The 18400-nt window shown below is 53.3% G+C and overlaps 1 protein-coding gene across 1 annotated transcript; it reads right to left on the bottom strand.

Moving 5' to 3' along the window:
- Nucleotides 1-3497: 3497 nt before the first annotated feature.
- On the bottom strand, nt 3498-9272 carry Sp6 (Sp6 transcription factor). Its single transcript, XM_006971881.4, has 2 exons — nt 8999-9272; nt 3498-6875 (listed from the first exon to the last, which is right to left on the bottom strand). Exon 2 carries the CDS (start codon nt 6816-6818, stop codon nt 5685-5687), a length of 1134 nt encoding a protein of 377 aa, XP_006971943.2. The 5' UTR covers nt 6819-6875; nt 8999-9272; the 3' UTR covers nt 3498-5684.
- Nucleotides 9273-18400: the final 9128 nt, after the last annotated feature.

The raw sequence follows: 18400 nt of genomic DNA, 5'->3' as shown, positions 1-18400 counted from the left end.
AAACTTAGAAATTTCTATTCCAAATCCTTCTACGTGCTAAGAAAATCAGATAGCAAAGGAGAAATTTGGACTAAGAGGGATGTACAGTGGTGTGGAGCTAGATTCTGAACTCAAATGTTTTGGGTTTTCAGTTCCTTTTACCTCTATGAATCTTCTCTGTAGGCAGCTCTGAAGAAAATACATCTCATACATTTATGCTCCTATGACCTCTGGGAGTTACTTCTAGGGGTTACATACTGTCAGTCTGTAATACCTCAACAACCTTAATTCTTGCAATACAAAAAACACAGAGTGTGTGTGTGTGTGTGTGTGTGTGTGTGTGTGTGTGTGTGTGTGCATTCTTCAATTTCTTTAATCAATTTTTTTTATATCTGGGGCTGGGAATGGAGCTCAGGTGGTAGAGCATTTGTCTTAGCATGTAAGTTTATGCAGTCCTAGGCATTGCATAAACTGGGTGTGGTGGAGAACACCTGCAATTCCAGGAGGCAGGAGGATCAGAAGTTCATGGGTATCCTTGGTTACAGAGGGAGTTCAATGCCATCCTGGGCAGAAGTCTCTGAGTCAAAAGAAATTTGTCTTTCAGTGTACAGATTTTCCCTCTTTGATTCCTTTGTACTTTTGTTGTTGTTGTTGTTTGTGTGGGTAAAAGGCATTGTTTTCTGATTTCCTTTTTTGAATCTTTTGGTGATAGTATATAGAAATCTCTCCCACTTTGGTCTTTCTTGTCTTTTTTTTTTTTTTTAAAGATTTATTTATTTATTTTATGTATATGAGTGCTCTATCTGCATGTACACCTTTATTCCAGAAGAGGGTATCAAATCCCATTATGGATGGTTGTGTACCACCGTGTGGTTGCTGGGAATCAAACTCAGGGCCTCTGAAAGAGCAGCCAGTACTTTTAACCTCTGAGCCATCTCTCCAGCCTCCCACCCCTCCCACCACACACACACAAGGTTTCTCTGTGTAGTCCTGGCCCTCCTGAACTCACTCTGTAGACCAGGCTGGCCTAGAACTGGGAGATCCACCTGCCTCTGGCTCCTGAGTGTTGAGATTAAAAGGTGTGCACCACCAACCACTGCACTAGAAATATTTCTCAAGAGCTGGAGAGACAGCTCATTGGTTAAGAGAACTTGCTTCTCTTGCAAAGAGAACCAAAGTTGGTTCCTAGCACCTAGACCAGGTAGTTCACATCAGTCTCCAGGGGATCCAACGCCCTCTTCTGGCCTCAGTGGGTACCTGCAGTCAAGTGCACACTATACACATAATTACTAAATAAAAATAAAACTTTAGAAAAATAAAACAAACAATATAGCTAAGTAACTTAAATTATCCTCATGGCTCCTGGCTTCCCGTTCTGCCTCACTAGGATTATATCTTTGGAATTCAAACCAGGATGCAGCTGAGGTTTTTTCAAATCTTCAGATACCACAATCATCTGTAGCTCCAGTCAGTTCCAGGGATCTGACGCCTTCTTCTAGTCTCAAAGGGCACTGCATTCATGTGGTGTATACACATATACATAGACAAAACATCGTACACATTAAATTGTTGTTATTATTATTAAGACAGGGTTTCTCTTTATAGCTGTCCTGGGACTCACTTTGTAGATCAGGCTAGCCTTGAACTCACAGAGATCCGCCTGGCCAAATGCTAGGATTAAAAGCCACATTAAAAAAAATTTTTTTTTAAAGAAATCATTTCTTTTTGTTGTCTGTTGACTGTTTTCTTTGACTTTATTATTTGATTAGTCTGACAGTTCTTTGGCTTTGTTCCTAAGATAATTTTTAAATTTACATTGCTGGTAATACCCATAAGGCAGTAAAGGATTCTTGGGGATATAAAAGCTGCTTCGGTGCGTCTTGGAGGAGGGGTACGAGGTTGCCATGGGACATGGGTCCACCTCAAACCTCAAGGCTGTACCTGCCGGCAGCATTCTAGGCGCCCCACGGGGAAAGCGGGTTCCTCTTCCGCACTTCCCCAGATGTCCGCTGGGGGGCGGGACAGGCCGAAGGAGAAGGAGGCAGCCGGAAGAGCAGGAAGAGGTGGAGGCTGCGTTCCGGGCCTGCCTGCTGTCACGTTTCCACTTTTGACTTCATTCACCTGCCCTAGAGGTATTCAACTTCACTTCTCCGCTGAGAAGACTCAGAGAGGTCGTACAGAGGGTCAGTCCAGGCGGGATGATTTTCCTCCCTCTCAGCCTCTCCATTACAATCCTGCTCGGGCGCCACTTCTGAGGGGTCATAGGTGACCCTGGGTTCCTTCGGGGGACCCAGGCCAGCCAGGCAGCATTGCAGAGGATCAAGCATGCATCAGAGCCCCACCAAAGGCCCCTGCTAAGAATGCAGGTCAGCTGGAGGAGTTGCAGGAGAAGGAGGCAGGCAGGGCCCTGGCCCTGCCCAGACAAGCCAAGCCGGCCCTACAGCTGCCCTCCTGTCCCTGGAGGCAGTTATGGAGAGGAGGGACTCACCAGGTTTCTGGGGTCTAATTCCCCCCAGAACCAGGAAGACAAAAGAGGTACCCCGCAGGAGTGCCTCAGGCAGGAAGCCACAGGTAAACAAAGGCTCTGTGCTGTTAAAATCCAGTAACAGATGGAAACAGGTGCGCTGTGGCCCCCAACCTCAGACCCTAAATCATCCCGATGCCCCCTTCCAATGTTCCCTTAAACACGGAAACCCCAAAATCTCTCAGACATTTGATAGGATGGGCCAATCTGAGAACCAGATGCGGCTGGAGAAATGTTAGGGGTTGTAGTTAGGGCTAGGAATCGCATGAGAAGAAAACAATACATTTGCAGGAAAAAAAAAAAAATGAGTAAAAAGTTGGGACGGTGAAAGGACACCGTGACCAACCTTGTCCTTCAGAGACAGGAAACAAAACAAAAGCTGACCCCCCTATCACCTCCATAAGGCTTTCACTCACTTGACACGAATTAGGTGCCAACTATGGGTGGGCATTTCTGGTCTCTCTGAAGCCAGTGAGTCCCGTGAGGGTGCGTCTCTGCACACGGCGGCGGTTGCGTAACCCTGGCAGGATTCTCGCTTTGAGTAGTAGAAGCAACCTTTCCCTCAGCCTTTCCAGCTGGGCAGGCGCCCATCAGATACCATGGCTGCCTTTCATCGCCTTGTCTCTGATAGGGATCATCCTGGGTGAAGAAATCGCCGTCAGTCACCCCCATCTCACTCCCAGCCAGAGGGACCGGCTGACATGCATGCTCCCATGGGGGTGGGGAGAGAGAGCCAAGTGGCCAGCCGGGGGAAGGGATCTCAGGGGAGGGGATCTCAGGGGAGGGAGGACATCTTATGAGGTGAATACCAGAGGCTATTGATTCAGGAGCAGCCTTTTTCTCCTTAGCCCCTTCAAGATAGGATCAGATCCAAGCTCTGACCCAACCAACTGAATAGAGGTGATGCTTGCCCGAGGATCCCCCTACCCAGTCACTGTGGAGGGACAGAGTCAAAAAGAGGATGCTGAGCTGGACGACAAATGAAGCAAGAATGTGGTTGGTTGATGACTTTATTGTTGCATAAAAAAACACACAGGCTGTTCTGCCTCCTCCTTCCCTCCCCCCAAGTGGGTTCACAGCAGTTAAAGAAAAAAAAATTCCTACATTTTCCTCTAGGGAGGGCTGCCTAGAAGGGCAGGCAGCTGAGAAACCTAGATTGGTAAAGGGCAGGGCAGACAAAAACTATCCAAAGCCCCCCGCTCCCCCCCCCTGCAGATCTTAGGGTTCAGGGCATCTATGATGGGGAGCATGCACGTCCCCCCCCCACACCCATGTAGGAGTTCCCCTAAGAATGGTCACTGGAAAAAGTTGTCTTGGTCGCACAGGGAGAAGGGTGGCTGGTTTCGATGGGTGGAGGAGAAAGCACCCCACACCCCACCCACGGTGCCCTTCTTTCTCCCCTCTGTACCTAGCCAGGCAGCCTGCAGGCCTGGCAGCTCTGCTCTTCCCTCGGCCCTCTTGGTTAAGAAAGGGGACCTCTGGCTAGGTGAGCAGGAGGTGGGGAAAAGAGGGGGTACAGAAAGAACCTTATTCTTAAACTACTTCAGGCCCCTAAGTCCCACAGGGAGTCACCCTGTCCCTTTTGAGGAGGGGCCCTTTCTACACAGACACATATTCCTACCCAGATCCCAGCCCCTACTTCCCATACAGCTCCCAGTCCTTGGACTGGGCTCCAGCATCCCCAATGGAGAAAGAGATACTGTGGGTCTAGGCCCCAGACCTTGGACGGGATGAACAAGATGGGGTCTCAAGAGACCCCAGGCTCAGTAGAGAAACACATACATACAGACAGACAGGCACAGACACACACATATACACACTCACGCCCTAATTCTTAAATAAAATACCCTTTGCTTATAACTTAAAAATTAACACACAGCTATTCCCTGCAGAGGGTTCTGGGTGGAGAGAAACGAGCAAGAGAGAGGTGGGAGGCACTCCAGGCCTCTACCTCAAACCTGAGAGTGCCCCCAGCCTCAGGGTCCTGCGGTCTGCCGGGCAGAGGTCTACCCTCCCCACCCTGTGATCAAAACCCAAATGTATTTCTAGCATCTAAGAAGGGGTACAAAGAAACAGCTTCCTAGAATCCCTCCGGTAGAGACCCACTCGTGTGGAAGATTTCCCACGGGGGTGAGGGGGGAGGTTTCTACAGCGTGGAGGGGACATGGAAGGGTCAATCTAAAAAGAGAGGGCCAGGGGAGTCCAGACAGGGGCAGGGTCTTCCACTGTCCTCTGCTAGGACAACCCCAAACCGTGGAAGGACCCCTCTCCCTTCCATCCCTAAAGGGAAAGAAAAGGGTGGGGACCTGTGGGGGGGAGGTGGGGGGGTCCATGTCAACTCCGGAGCTGATGCTGGTGGTTCAGAAAACTACCTAGTAGGCGACTGAATTTGATTTCTTTTAAAAGGTCTAAGAGTTAAGGGTTGAATTAGATTGAAAAGGGAAGAAGGGGTTCGTTCTTCCGTCCCTTACCCCCCCCCCCACCATGCCAAACGTCTTCCGTTTTGTAAGAAGACCTCTCCGCTAAATTCCTCTCCTCCATGTAACTCTGACCTCCGGCTCACAGCTCCGGCTGCGAAGCTGTGCCCTCCCTGGCTCTCGTAGACGGAATCTGGAAGGGCTTATAAGGAATTCTTGGAAGGGAGTTCATTCTATAGTAACAACCCTCCGAGCTAGATAGACAGCCCCTTAAGGGGAACCACCCCAGGCTCCCCCACCTCATCTCCGCTCTCTCTCCGGAAATTTTAGAGGGAGAAGCACTCGAAGGGGGATGAAAGGGGCCTAGGCCTTAGGGCGGCTCCGAGGCGCTTTTATGTCCGGGTTCCCAGGAGCGAAAGACATGTCCAGACAGCTACCCCCAACGCCCCGAGCCAGTCTCCCTTCCCCTCAGCTCCTGGGACGTGCCATTTCTACTAATCAAACCCCTCCACACGGTCGGGGTGATCCATCCTAACCCTTCAGCAACTCGGGGGAGGGTGAAATAGTGAGAAAGAAAAGAAGCGAGGGGCACGTTTAGCTCCGGGCAGCCTAAACCTTCAAATAGCCTCCCATCTAGCCCCAGAAACTAAAAAAATCCCTAGCGCCCCTCTCCCCATCCCCTCACCGTCAATAAATAACCACCTTCCCCTCTTACTCAGGCCGCCCCTCTAAAAAGATCGGCAGGGATGCGACATCCCCGGGGATCAGTTGGAGGACGCCGAGCTGCCTTCGGCCTCTCGTTTGCCTTTGCCCCCGGGCGGCTCCACCGCGCCACCGGCCTTGGCCTCGCCCTGGGCCGCCGCCGCCGCCGCCTCCTCTTTGGCGCCCTCGTGGGTTTTCATGTGCTTGGCCAGGTGGTCGCTGCGCATGAAGACTCGGCTGCAGACGGCACAGGGGAACTTCTTGGTCCCGGTGTGGGTCTGAAGGTGGCGCTGCAGCTCGTCGGAGCGCGTGAAGCGCTTGCCACAGAAAAGCCAGTTGCACACGAAGGGACGGTCGCCGCTGTGCCACCGCAGGTGAGCCTTCAGATGCGACGTCTTGGCGTAGGCTTTCCCGCAGCCGGGGATGTGGCAGTTGTGCAAATGCTTCTTCTTGCCCCCATCGGGCCCGCACGGAGCCCCGAGTCGCTCCGCCTCCAGGCAGTTGGGGCAGCGACACACGGTCTGCCCTGAGCTGCGGGGCACAGACCGCCGGGAGCCTTTGGGTCGGGCCGCCGCATCCAGACTGGAATCCAGCCCTTGGGACTCTGGCGCCGCCGCTTCCAAGGCCTTAGCCCCGTCGGGTGGCCCTAGGAGGTGCTGACCACCCGCGGCTGGCAGGAGGTGGTGCGGGTGCGGGTGGGGCGGCGGAGCACAGAGCTGGTGGTCTCCGACGTATCCTCCCAACCCGGGCTGAAGCGCCCCCGGGTGGCCAGGTGAGGTCAGCGCTCCTTGAGTATGGGGGAGGTCCATCCAGCTGGTGCCGGGATGTAGGTCCCACCACGAGCCATCCTCCGTGCCTGGGTGAGTCGGCCGGAACCACGATTCGTAATGATGTGACATGTCCGGCTGCAGGAGCTTGGAAAAGGGTCCCGGAGCCAAGGGACTGTCGCTTTCCAGGTCCTCGCAGGTTACCCGCGAGGAGGCCCCTGGCAACTCATAGCCCTGTGAGAAGTCTACCTCCGGGCCCAGCGGGAGGCTCTGCAGCTCTCCAGGCTGCAGCGGGGAGGGGTAGTCCCCGACCTCGGGGCTCGTGTGACCCTGGTATGTCTGGAGAGGCTGCAGGTCGAGGCGCGGTGGTGATGCGTGAGGCGCGTCGGTGTGCTGGCTGCCCAGAGAGCCACAGACAGCGGTTAGCATTGCCGGGATCCGGGGTGGGGTGAGGGCAGGGACGGTCAAGGGCACCTCAGGTGGGACCTAGGGGAGGCAAAAATGAGACGTAAGGAAGGTGACCTGCATACTTTCCCTCCTAACCCAGACCCCTTCCCAGCAAAGCGCTCCTTCCGAACCCCTAACAGGAAAAGAGGGGCGTGCCTCTGGGTGGATACTGCAAATCAGTTAGAGCCTGGGAATGCTAGGAAGGAGAAATGTGAAAGTCCAGGTCAGGGCACAGAATGGCCTTTCCTCTAAGTGACCCCGCCCTTAGGACTCAGCTCCTCCAGGAGTTGGCTTGGTCCCAATGCTGCCCGAACCATCTCTACATAGTGCCTGGGATTTCCCCCTGCAGACCTGCTACCAACCTAAATGGATGATCTAGATTCGTCTTAGCCCAAGTCTAACTCTGGACACCGATAGGACGGGCATATGCTTCTGGCTGCTTGAGAACAGAACAGGTCCTGAGCGTTTTGGCAAAGCCAATCACAGACCTGCTGTAGCGATGTGGAACAGCATTTAATCTCTCCATACACTCACTCCCCGGCTCCCTGCCTAGTTTGATTGACTCTGCCCACCAAACCCACTCCCTCCCCCCCCATATGAATCTGGGAGGGGTTACCAGAGAAAGGGGTCACCCAGAGAAGAGCTTGTTAGAAAGTCACAAAAATATAACCGCTCTTCCCTTAGGGAAGGCAGCACCAGAGTTCGGAGGAGATGGGCATCCCTCATCCCAGAACTCAAGGGCAGGCAAGCGCTGGGAAAAGCCCCTCCCTTAGAAGACTCTAATGTCCAGCCAAGGGTTGAGGGCGACTGTCCTGAGCCTGCGCTTATTTAAGAAAGCAAAACGTGAAGCAATGACTAGAATAAAATGTTTATCGACTCGTTCAGTCAACATGCCTACACCGTGCAGTACCTCTGTGAATCAGTTCTCTTTCTCAAAACATTAGAAACCCAAGGGCCCCAGCAGAAACCTACAGATCTGGCCTGGGTGTGGTGATGCAAGCCTTCAATCTACGCACTCAGGAAAATGAAACGGAAGAACGCAGAGTCCCAGGCCAGCCCGGGAAGGGGTGAGGGAGAGGGAGATAAAAGAAAAAGAAGAGAAGGAAGAGAGAAGCTGCTAAGCATGCTGGGGACCATCTAATAAATAATCCCAGCATCAGGAGGCTGAGACAGAAGGCTTCTGAGTTTAGCCTGGGCTCAGAAATGAGACCCTGGTTTTTTTTTTTGTTTTTTTTTTTTTGTTTGTTTGTTTTTTTTAAATAAAATAAAATAAAGAAACCTTAAAACCTCCACCGCTTTCTCCACCACAAATTTATGACCTGAAGGTCCCAGTCTTCTCTCCATCTCTCCCCAGAGCCTTGGAATCTTGCCTGTGTGTGGGCTGACGTGGAGGAGGCCAATGATTTAGGTAGGGCCTTCCCCTAGCAGGGCTCAGCTGACCGTACCAATCTCGGGCCTCTGGGACCAAGGTGGTAGCATTGGTAGTCTGGGAGAGGCAGGGAGGAGGAGGACCCGGGTGCCTACTCAGGCTCTGGCAGCCTTACCACAAGAAAGGAACAGGGTGAAGCAGCAGGAACGGAGCCTTAGGCCGGGGCGGGGTAGCCCAGAAGGGGTTGGGCTGGAGCAGTGAGGCCTGGGACCCTAATAGCTTTTGGCGCCTGGGAACTGCCCCAGGGTCTGGGGGGGATGGGAAGGCTAAGATGACCCAGGCTGCGGAGGGGCCTCTCTGGACCGAGAGCTTGAGCCCAGGCCTAGAGTGCAGTGGCCTGCAATCAAGGTTGCCCTAACAGAAAGCAGAGCGAGCACGCCGACTCCCCAATTCGAGAAAGAGGGTAGAGACGTCTTTAAGTTCCATTGGATCGTCTGCCTTTCCCGATTCCCAGTGCCCAGGCGGTGGGGACTTCCGTTCAAACATCGTTTTCAATGTTCCAGTCCTCCGGTTGTCCCAGTTGCTCGAGTTTCCCCAGTTCCCAAACTCCCTTGGTCCCTCCAGTCCCTCCCGTCCTCCCGGTTTTTCCTCCGCCTGGGCTCTCAGCCCCTCGGATCCTTTAAGACCACCCTCCCCATGAGGCCAGCGCAGGCTGCCATGTGTTGGGAGCACCTTTCCCCTCGGATGTCCGCCGCGCGCGCGCGCCCCTGGCCCAGCGGACCCCGGCTCCTACCTGGCGGTTGCGCTCGGGCTCCGGGCACCGCAGGCTGCTGGCGCGCTACAGGCGGGCGCTCATGAGCCCTGCGCGCTGGCCGGTTCTCAGCGACGTGGGACAGGAGCCGAGGGCAAGCTGGGGCCGCGACCAGACCCGGCGATCGGCGGCGGTGGAGGCGGTGAGAGCCGGCGGGAGGGTGGAGGGCGGGCGGGCGCCGGTGAGCGAGTAAGCGAGCAAGCGAGGCCAGCTCCGCCCGTGACTCACCGCGCTCTGTGCCTTCATCCTCTCCCCTGCGCTCCTTTTTCCCCCCCGAACCCGCGGCCCCGCCCACCTCACCTGCCGCCGCCTTTAACCCTTGCTGGCTCTGGCTGGCTGGGCTGGAGGCGAGGCCCAGCCCAGTGCGAGGAGGGGGCGGGCGAGAAGGTTGGCTCACCAGGCCATTTCCCTTCCTCTCCCTCGCTCCTCCCAGGTCCCCACCACTCCCCGAGTTAGGGGCCTGAGCTGAGAGTTTTTCCCATGTTCAAAGACCCGTGCGATCCCGCGGAAATCTAGCCCGCAGCTGGTTCGGTCCGGCGGGGGACACGGTTCAGACCCCGGATGGGAGGAAGGACCAAGGGTCCTGGCAGAGCTATCGAGCCTACCCTAGGACGCGTGTGGCTACCAGTGCTTTTGACACACGCGTCCTGGCCTCGCAGTGCTAGAACTGAGGAAAAAAGGAATCTTAAAGACCAAGTTTCTGCCTGGCCCACCCCCAGGCCTAGGCCATGAGAAGTGTATTTTGGCTACGCCGCTGCCCTCCCTCTGCCACCACAGTGCGCCGTACTTTCCCTCCCGTTTTCCTGAGATCCTCCTCTCTATCTGGTCACTGGACTTTCTGGGTGATCACCATCCCCTCAATGTCTTCCCCAATCTCCGGTCTCACTGGTCCCGAGATCCTTTCAGTGTGCCCTCTCCACTGTCCCTCAGGTGACCAGCCTAGCGACATCGTAGTCCACCGCGTAAACCCGCCGCCTTCCTCCGAGTCCGGGTTGCTCAGCCCTTACGCGGGGTTGCTGCCGCGCATTTGGATCCGAGGGTTGGGCAGGCACCTGAATGGCCCTGGGAAGGAACAGTTCAGCAACGGACTGAGCGTGTCTTTTTGCCACGGGCTCTTTCCGAGTCTCAGCCGAGTATCTAAGTTTAGAGAAAGGTCTTGGATTCCTTGGAGGAAAGAAACGCACGTACGCAAAGCCACATTTTCAGGGCATCCACGGCGCCACTCGCCTAAACAAAATTCTCAAGATCCGAATTGGTGGAAATTCTGAGATCCCTACCTCGAACTCAGGTGGGTTCCAGAGTCCCCCCAACTCTCTGCCCTGGTGGCCTGAATAGAAGTAGCTCCCGTGTCTTTCCCGCTGCCTCCCAATCCCGCAGGTTGACCTCCCTAGGTGACCCTTTTTGACACGGAATTTCTGAGCGATTTTCAGAAGTTGTTTCTTTCCTTATCGCGGCTGGCTTTCCTTCCGCCCTCTTTACAATCCATTTCCGAGACTTCTGTAATTTAACTGATTTAATCTCGCCACTACGGACTCTTTTTCTTTTTCTTTCTTCGCTTTTTGAAGCTGGCTCTCACTCTGTAGCCCAGGCTGGCTGGGAAATCACTCGTTTGCCCTCGCTATGCACCAATCTTCCTGCCTCAACCTCCCAAATTCTAGGATCACGGGTGTTAACTAGTGCCGGGTTTTCAGTCCTCATTTCACTCCGATTAGTTTATCTGCCCTCTGTTCCCTTTTGAGACACACTGAAGCATCCAGCTTAACTGAATCCATCCGCCTTCTCACCGGCAATGCGTGTACCCAGCGGTCAGCGCTTTACCTATTTGAACACCTTTGTATTTTCTAAAACTGGAGTCCTTCACCTGGACAACGTGGGTACAAGCTCTGAGGGGTTCCGGAGGCTTTAATAAATCGTACCTAGAAGAGCAAATTCCTCGAAGCCCCTGCTAGAAACAGAATAAACCCTTAAACATCTTCACAATAAATTTGTTCCCAGAAACACGTGCAGATTCAAGCACATTCAGAAAGATCTTTGGACTCGAAGTTCACAAACCTAAATTCTGGCCCCATCAATACGTCTTTTACACCAGCCCTCGAGGATTAGGTTGTTCTATAGGTTGTTCTATGCCTGGGTTCCTCAGCACACCTGGCGGGCTGAAGGATGGGCGTTTGGAAGCGGAAGACATATTAGGGAGAGACTGGTGATCATCTGGGATCTACTGTTCTTCCCTCTTCCCTGCCCTTAGGATTACATAACAAAAATTCTTAAGAATTCCTTTGGCTCTTTGTGTCCAGACTCACACTTCTTATCAACACGGTTGGTGTACTCAACCAACCTCCAAATCCTGACTAGCGGGGGTTTTCATTCTCAGTCCTTAGTTACCTCTAGAGCCCAGTTAGGGGTCATAATGTGGGGGGGTTCAGAGCCTGACTTGGGTGAATATGGAGCAAGACTTCCTGGAGCAATATTGATCAGACCCTGATATTCCAGTCCCCACAGCTGTGGGTCTCCACCCCTTTGGGGGTTGCACATCAGATATCCCTGACTATCAGATATTTACAGTATGGCTCATACCAGTGGCAAAATTACAGTTACGAAGTAGCAACGAAATAATTTTATGGTTGGGGGTCACCACACCATGAGGAGCTGTATTAAAGGATGGAAGCATTAGGAAGGCTGAGAACCGCCGCTCTACTGTTCTTCCAGCCGGGCAGGCATGAGCTAAGCTGAGGTCAGCCTGAATCCCCACAGGTCCATTTACAGGTGTCTGTCTGCCTTATTTCCCCAGCGCTGTCCATCTTTTCTTGGGAAGCAACTAGGAAAAGAACGGCAGAAACCCCACCTCGCTTTCCCCTTTACACCGCCCCATCCTGGAGCAGAGACCCTGCATCTGCCCGCGGGGCTCCTCAGCCTGAACTTCAGCTGTGGGGAAGTCACCCCAGGACCGCTCAGCCATTCCACCTCTCTGTCCTGCCTAGCTCTCTTTCTTTCAGACAACCTGGACCTCATTCCTCTGCTTCCAACTAGTTCCATTTCCTACTTGCTCGATGTTTTCCTACCAAATGAGAGCTGTGATCCAATACTGACTTGATTGCCAAGGTCACCACAGCCTGTGCGCTCATCCTGACTCCGTATCGAACTGCCCTTCACACAAACCAAGGTGTGCTCAGAACGTGGTCCGATTCTATTTCTTCCTCTCATTCTCTCAGTCTTAGACAGATGTTCCCAAGTCTCTGCCAGCCCTTATCTCAAACTTCTTGTATAGTAAGTGATCCACTTTGTGCCACAGCAGCCTCCTTGGTCGGGGTGTTCATCAGAAGCAGCATTTCTTTATTGAGCACCTACTATGTGTAGTCCAGGTACTCACTTCCCACAAATACCTCTAATTCTCATGAGCATGCAACAAAGTAATTATTATTATCATTCCCATTGTACAGATGAGGAAGTTAGGGATCAAAGAAGCTAAGTGACCTGCCCAAGATTAGAGCGATATTAACAGATAAAAGAGGAAACTGAGTCCAGATAGGTAAGGCTCCAAAACCCACATTCTACCTGCTCTTCTGTCTGGCTTCACCATGACGGAAGTGATGGCTCTGGGAGTTGCTCCCTAGGTCCCTAAGATGAAGGGAACAGCATCCTTAGCAGATCCCTGGGTCCAAGCCACTGACATCTCGTGTCTGATAGGGTGGATTGATCTACCTTGAATTACTGAACAAATCACATTCCACACAGGTGTTCCTTCCCAGACTCCCATATTGCCTGTAGAGATCACCCCATGCGGGGCTGGAGATGGGGCTCAGGTGGCAGAGCACTTACTTAGCATGAATGAGGCCCTGGTTTCAGTCCCCAGCGCCTAAGAAAACTGGATGTGGTGATGAACACCTGGAATCCCAACTCTGGGGAAGTGGAGGCAGGGGCTCAGGAATCCAAGGTTGTCCTTAGCTATAGAGTAAGTTTAAGGCCAGCCTGCGCTACATGAAACCTTATCTCAAAAGACAACAACAAAATTGTTCTAACAGTAAAAATGGTCTGATCCGAGTACTGACAGGAAAATTGAAACCCTTAACAGGGAGACATGTAGCTCAAAGTCACACATCAAGTTAGAGGCAGAGCAGGCTAGACCCTACCTACCTCCTGGGTTCCTAGTCCCTCACTCCCAGCTCCACACAGGTTTCCCCAAGCTGGTGACCTGGGACACCAGCACTTTCCTCCTGTCTCTGTCAACTCTCCCAGATTCTTTGAAAACCAGGCACAGTCCAGATATGGGTCAAATTGTTTTATGTACCCCCCACTTATCTAACAGACATCGGGAGTCCAGTAGGGTCAGGGAGTGTGCTGGGTACTGATTCTTGGCTAGATCCAAATATCACTAGACTCTATCTTCTGTTTTTAGTCTAAAGGATGAGCACCTCTTAGAACACCGTGTGTGTGTGTGTGTGTGTGTGTGTGTGTGTGTGTGTGTGTGTGTGTTCCCTGCATGCCTATTCACATATACTCATAACTTTTTTTTCAAATTGGAGTCCCCAGTCTTGAATCCCTGCCCCACATCTTTGCCCAGATCTCAGCCCAACCCATTCTGAAAACCTCCCAGGTATCCTCTTGGGTCCACCCTCCCCCTACAGATCTCCCTTTTACCCCCTTTCTTCAGCTGAGGAAGCATCAAGCTCTCCAGACTCGACTCTGTGGTCTCTTTAGAGTGGAGACCTGGTCTTCTTCGCAGAGGTCCCCTGTGCTAGAGAGGGCACAGCCTTTCTTACCAGTCCATGGAGCCCGGAGCTGGCAGCAGCAGTGAGGGGCAGGTGGGGTGACAGGAGAGCCAGGCTTTATAAAGGAGGCGACAGTCAGAGACAAGGAGGGAGGTGGGAGCACTGGCGGATGCTGCCAAGTCCTCACGGCCTCAGAAGCTTTTAGGATAATCCAGGAAGCAGTGGCCTGATTCTCATGGGGGGAGCGGTAGTGAGTGAGATCTGAGTCTGTCGGGGCTGCCAGGCACGGAGGGCTGCAGCTGGAAGAGGCAGCTGGGGGGTGGGGGCAGAGTGCTGCACAGGACTTCCTTCTCCAGGGTCCAGGGTGGGCAGTGGGAGAGGGGCCCCCGTGGTTCCTGTGGGATGGAGGGAATGAGCACATTGCTGGGGAGGACACTGGTGGTGCTGGGGCTCTCGGAATTCCAGCCTCTCCCTCTCTCCCTCCCCCACCCCCGCCTCCCTGGCTTTTGAGGTTTTTCTTCCATTGACTTGGACTTGGTGGGAAAGAAAAGGAGTTCCATTTTCTTAAGACCCGAAACACACACACACACACACACACACACACACACACACACACACACACACACACACACACACACACGGCTCCAAGCCAGGCTTTCCCAAAAAGCTCCTAGCCAGAGAGTTCTGGTTACTCCAACAAGTCTTGCTTACCTCTAGGAGCCTGTTCTCCTCCCCCCACCCCCACCCTGCAGTGTTTTGTTCAAATCCCAACTTGGAGACCCTAGGAGGAGCCAATGGAAAACTGTTTGAGCCTGGAACCTCTCATTCTCAAATGGGGACAGAGGCCCCATAGACTGACTGGGTGGCTTGGGATAGACAAAGGGTCCCCTAAGTAAGACTGATGCCCTCCATGGACTTTTACAGACAGTGGGCCCTGACCCACAGGAAAACAAAGAGATTGAGGCTGGAAAGGGAGCAAGGGCCCAGAGGTGAATCCAGATGTTTAGAGGAGCCTAATTTAGAGTGCCCCACTGGCTGACTGGAGTATGGCCTGGAGCAGAGAGACTGGAAGCCGAATGGGGGTGATACCTAAGGCTGTCCTCCTGAAGGTCTCTGAAGCTGGGCATTCTGACCCACACAGGAGAGCATTCCCATAGGACATGTCCCATTCCCAACCACGGGGAATAGGCATGTAGGGTACACACACACACACACACACACACACACACACTCCTCAACATTGAAGACAGGTGCTTCAGTGCACCCCCCCACAGAACCCCCAGTATCCCCAAGCTAGCTTGCTACCTCCCTCCCACAGGTGAGCCAGGGAACCCTCTCCCTAACTCCTCCTCCATCTCCTCCCAGCAGTCTCCAGACTGGGGATTCCCAGTCTTTTCATTAGCTTTTCAGTAATTATCGAGTAAAGGCCCCAACAGGTTCTTCCTCTCCCCATTTCAGAGATGAGAAAACCGAGGTGGCAGAAAGCCACCCATCAAGCAGGAGAGAAGAAAGTGATGGGGGGACTCGGGAGGCAAAGCCACACCTTCAGTCTTTTACAAAATGAAAAGGACAGGGCCAGCACAGAGGGGACTGTGTGGCAAGACCCAAGCTGGCTCCAAGGAGGGGCTTCCCTGTCCCTCCCCACCTTCCAGCCCAGAAAATCCCAGTGAGGGGGGGGACGGCGCTCAGGAGACCACACAGGTGGAGTAAATAATGTTAATACAGGAGTATTATCACCAGGGCATTTCCTCATGGATAAATGTCTGAAATACCAAAGGATGCCTCCAAATTATAGTTAATTACAGAGTTGATTTGCATAAATTATAAGGTGAGCATACAAATTCTTTCAATCGGTTCCATATGCTTAGGTAGCAGGTCCAGTCCAGAAGACAGGAGAATCTGGGGCTGGGGGAATTTGAGAGAGGACAAGGACGCAGCTCTGGATGTGGACCTGCAGGGCCTGTTTATCTTCCCCCAGGGCCAGTGGACCAGAAGCAGAGGTGTGAAGCCAGCCGGCCTGGTGGGGAGGGGACCCTGATTGCCAGGGGACCTCTCCCTTCCCACCTCCATCCTCCCCTCCTAATAATGTGTCTTCCCACCACCAATGGGAGGGGGATAGGATGGGCTCCAGGGGGCTCAGAGCGGGAGAGCGAGGCATTGATAATACCCCGGAGTCAGCCCTTACCCTCAGTCCCATCCTGGTCTTAAGGGAAGAATGAGAAGCAGCTAGAAGACCAGCATGGTTAATGGTCTAGTCGGGTCCCTGGAGCTGGCTTTCAGTTCCCACTGGAGCCAGCCCCAGCCCCAGCCCCAGCCCCAGCTCGCTCCCCAGCCAACCCTGCAACTCAAGTTTGATGTTGCCGCTGCCTACACCTTCCAGGTGGCTCCTAGGCAGCTCAGACACCCAGACTCTTGTCTCCAGAGCCTGGGCCCATTTCCTCTGAGCTTGCCTCCTGTCCCCCTCCCTCCACCCCACCTGCTAAGACTCTGCTTCCTTCTCCAGATCTCTAATTTATCGCTCCTCTCCCCCTCCCTCCCTTCACCCCCCTGCCATCAGCCCAGAGGCCTATCTGTAACATCCCCGTCTCTCCTTGCTCTCCAGGCCCCATGACCTACAGGTTCTTCCTGCATCCTGCTGTCCCTTCTGCTTTCCCGCCCTCTGACTGCCTCCTGCCCCCAAAGCTCCCCACTGCCTGAATGTCTCTGAGCTTCCTCCACAGGTCAGCTCCTAAGGAGGAGCTGATGGATTAGCTGGGGGGGGCAGTGGGGTATGTGCTGAAGTCCCCCAGGTGTGTGTGGGGGAAAGTCTTTGTCTTCTCACCTGGTCTCAGACAGCTAGAGGTGAAGAAAGCCAACCAGTGCCTGGCATTTTGTATTTCTTAATTATTTATTAAATGAACAAATGAAGAAGAACTAGGCACTGTCCTGGGAAAATTCTAGGAACGTGCCAACTTGCTGCCAGAGGAACTTTAGTTGCCTGATGGGGTTCTTGGTTGCCTATGTCATCTCTGCCTGCCTGCCTGTCTGTCTGTCTGTCCCCGCCATGCTGAGGACAGAACATCAGGTCTGATCAGGCACTCAGCCACCGGGCTACCTCCCTAACCCCTCCTATGGGTTTTCCATAACCTCCTTGCCTACCACCTAAGCTGTCCTGCAGACCAAAAACAGATTCATCATCCTAAGATGCCACTCCCTTCCTGCGAACAAACCCAGCCAGTGCTCTGCTCTGCTGTGACACCACAGACTCTACGGTTTGACCTTAAAACCTCTGCAGTCTCCGCTTCCTCTAAAAACCCACGGCCCCAGCTGGCTGGATCCCCTGGTGCTCTCCCATACACCCACCCGGTGGTCCTCGCTCTGTGGCTCAGGCCATGTCTACCACTGGCACCCGTCCCGGCCTGGGGAAAGTCGACCATCCTCCAAGCTCCAGGCTCCGAGTCTGCTTCTCTAGGAATCTGCTCTTATCCAAACATCAGTGGCCTGCTCCTGGAATTTCCCTAGCTGAATTGCCTCATGCTCTGTTTCCACGGGGCTGTTGTCTTATCTCCCCGGCTGGTTGCAGCTCCTTGGGGGCAAGAACTATCTCTTCATACCACACAGGTCTGCTTCCAGGGCCTTCCTTAGTGAAGGGAGTGGAGAAGCCATGGCCAAGAGAAAGAGAAAGGCCTCTTTGCCACCCAAGCTTCTAAAAGCCCCTCAGTTAGAGAGGGTGGCAGTTAAGGCAGAACTCTGGGGACACGGCAGGGGGTCTGAACCCCAGAGATCTATCATGAGCGTGGACAAATAGCTCCCCTATCTCCTTTAGCGGGATAGTATCACCTGATGGAGGCGGAAGGAGCCAGAGGCGATCAGGGGCAGAAAGGGTTGGTTGAGAATTGAAGGAGGTTGAAAGTTTCCATGTTGTCAGTCTGATTCCAACCAAAAGTGGGGGGAATGGGATCTGGGATAAAGGCTAGCTGGGCAGCAGCCACAGAAAAAGGCAGAAGCAGAAATAAAATCACTTCCCCCCTCTGGGTAAGTTAAAACTCTTCTCCTAATGTTGCCTCAGCCTGCTCACGTCATGCTGCAGCTCAAAACCATTCAGTATCCCCCCACTACCTACTAGAGAAAACCCAGGCTCTCTGGCCTGGAATTTAAGTGCCATTCCCCCATCTGCCTCCAGGCTGTTTTTCCAGCCGTATTCCCTCTGACTGTCCAGTGCCCAGCCACAGGGCACACAGGCTCCACGTTTACAGACCACACGCTTCCATTCTCTACATTGCCCCTTGTGTGAAATGCTCTTCCCCATTTTTCCTCCAGATCTCTGTTGTATGAACCTATGTAGAGCCTTTGAAACTCAACTCATGTCCATCCCCCTCCTTCTGTGAAGTCTTCTCCTAGTCTCCGAGCTGTCTGATGGCTGATCGGACAGAAGTGAGCTTGAGGGACTGGAGGTTTTTGTTTTCTGCTAGCCATTGGCTCTCCCTTGGTGTCTCAATGGCTGATATTGGGTCCGTAAGTAATGGCTATGAGTTGCTTTGGATTTAATGGCTTCCTTTATAGAGTATAAGAGACAGCCAAACCAGAGATTGGCGGTCTCTCTATGAATCTTTACACTTCGGCCACCCATAATCTTTCATCCTATGTGGTGCCCTCTCTCAAGCCAGTCTGGCACACAAGGCTCCATCAGAGGCCGCCA

Source organism: Peromyscus maniculatus, chromosome 8 (genome assembly GCF_049852395.1).
Source record: "Peromyscus maniculatus bairdii isolate BWxNUB_F1_BW_parent chromosome 8, HU_Pman_BW_mat_3.1, whole genome shotgun sequence".
Classification (NCBI taxonomy): domain Eukaryota; kingdom Metazoa; phylum Chordata; class Mammalia; order Rodentia; family Cricetidae; genus Peromyscus; species Peromyscus maniculatus.
This window is presented reverse-complemented; position numbering and strand designations above follow the sequence as displayed.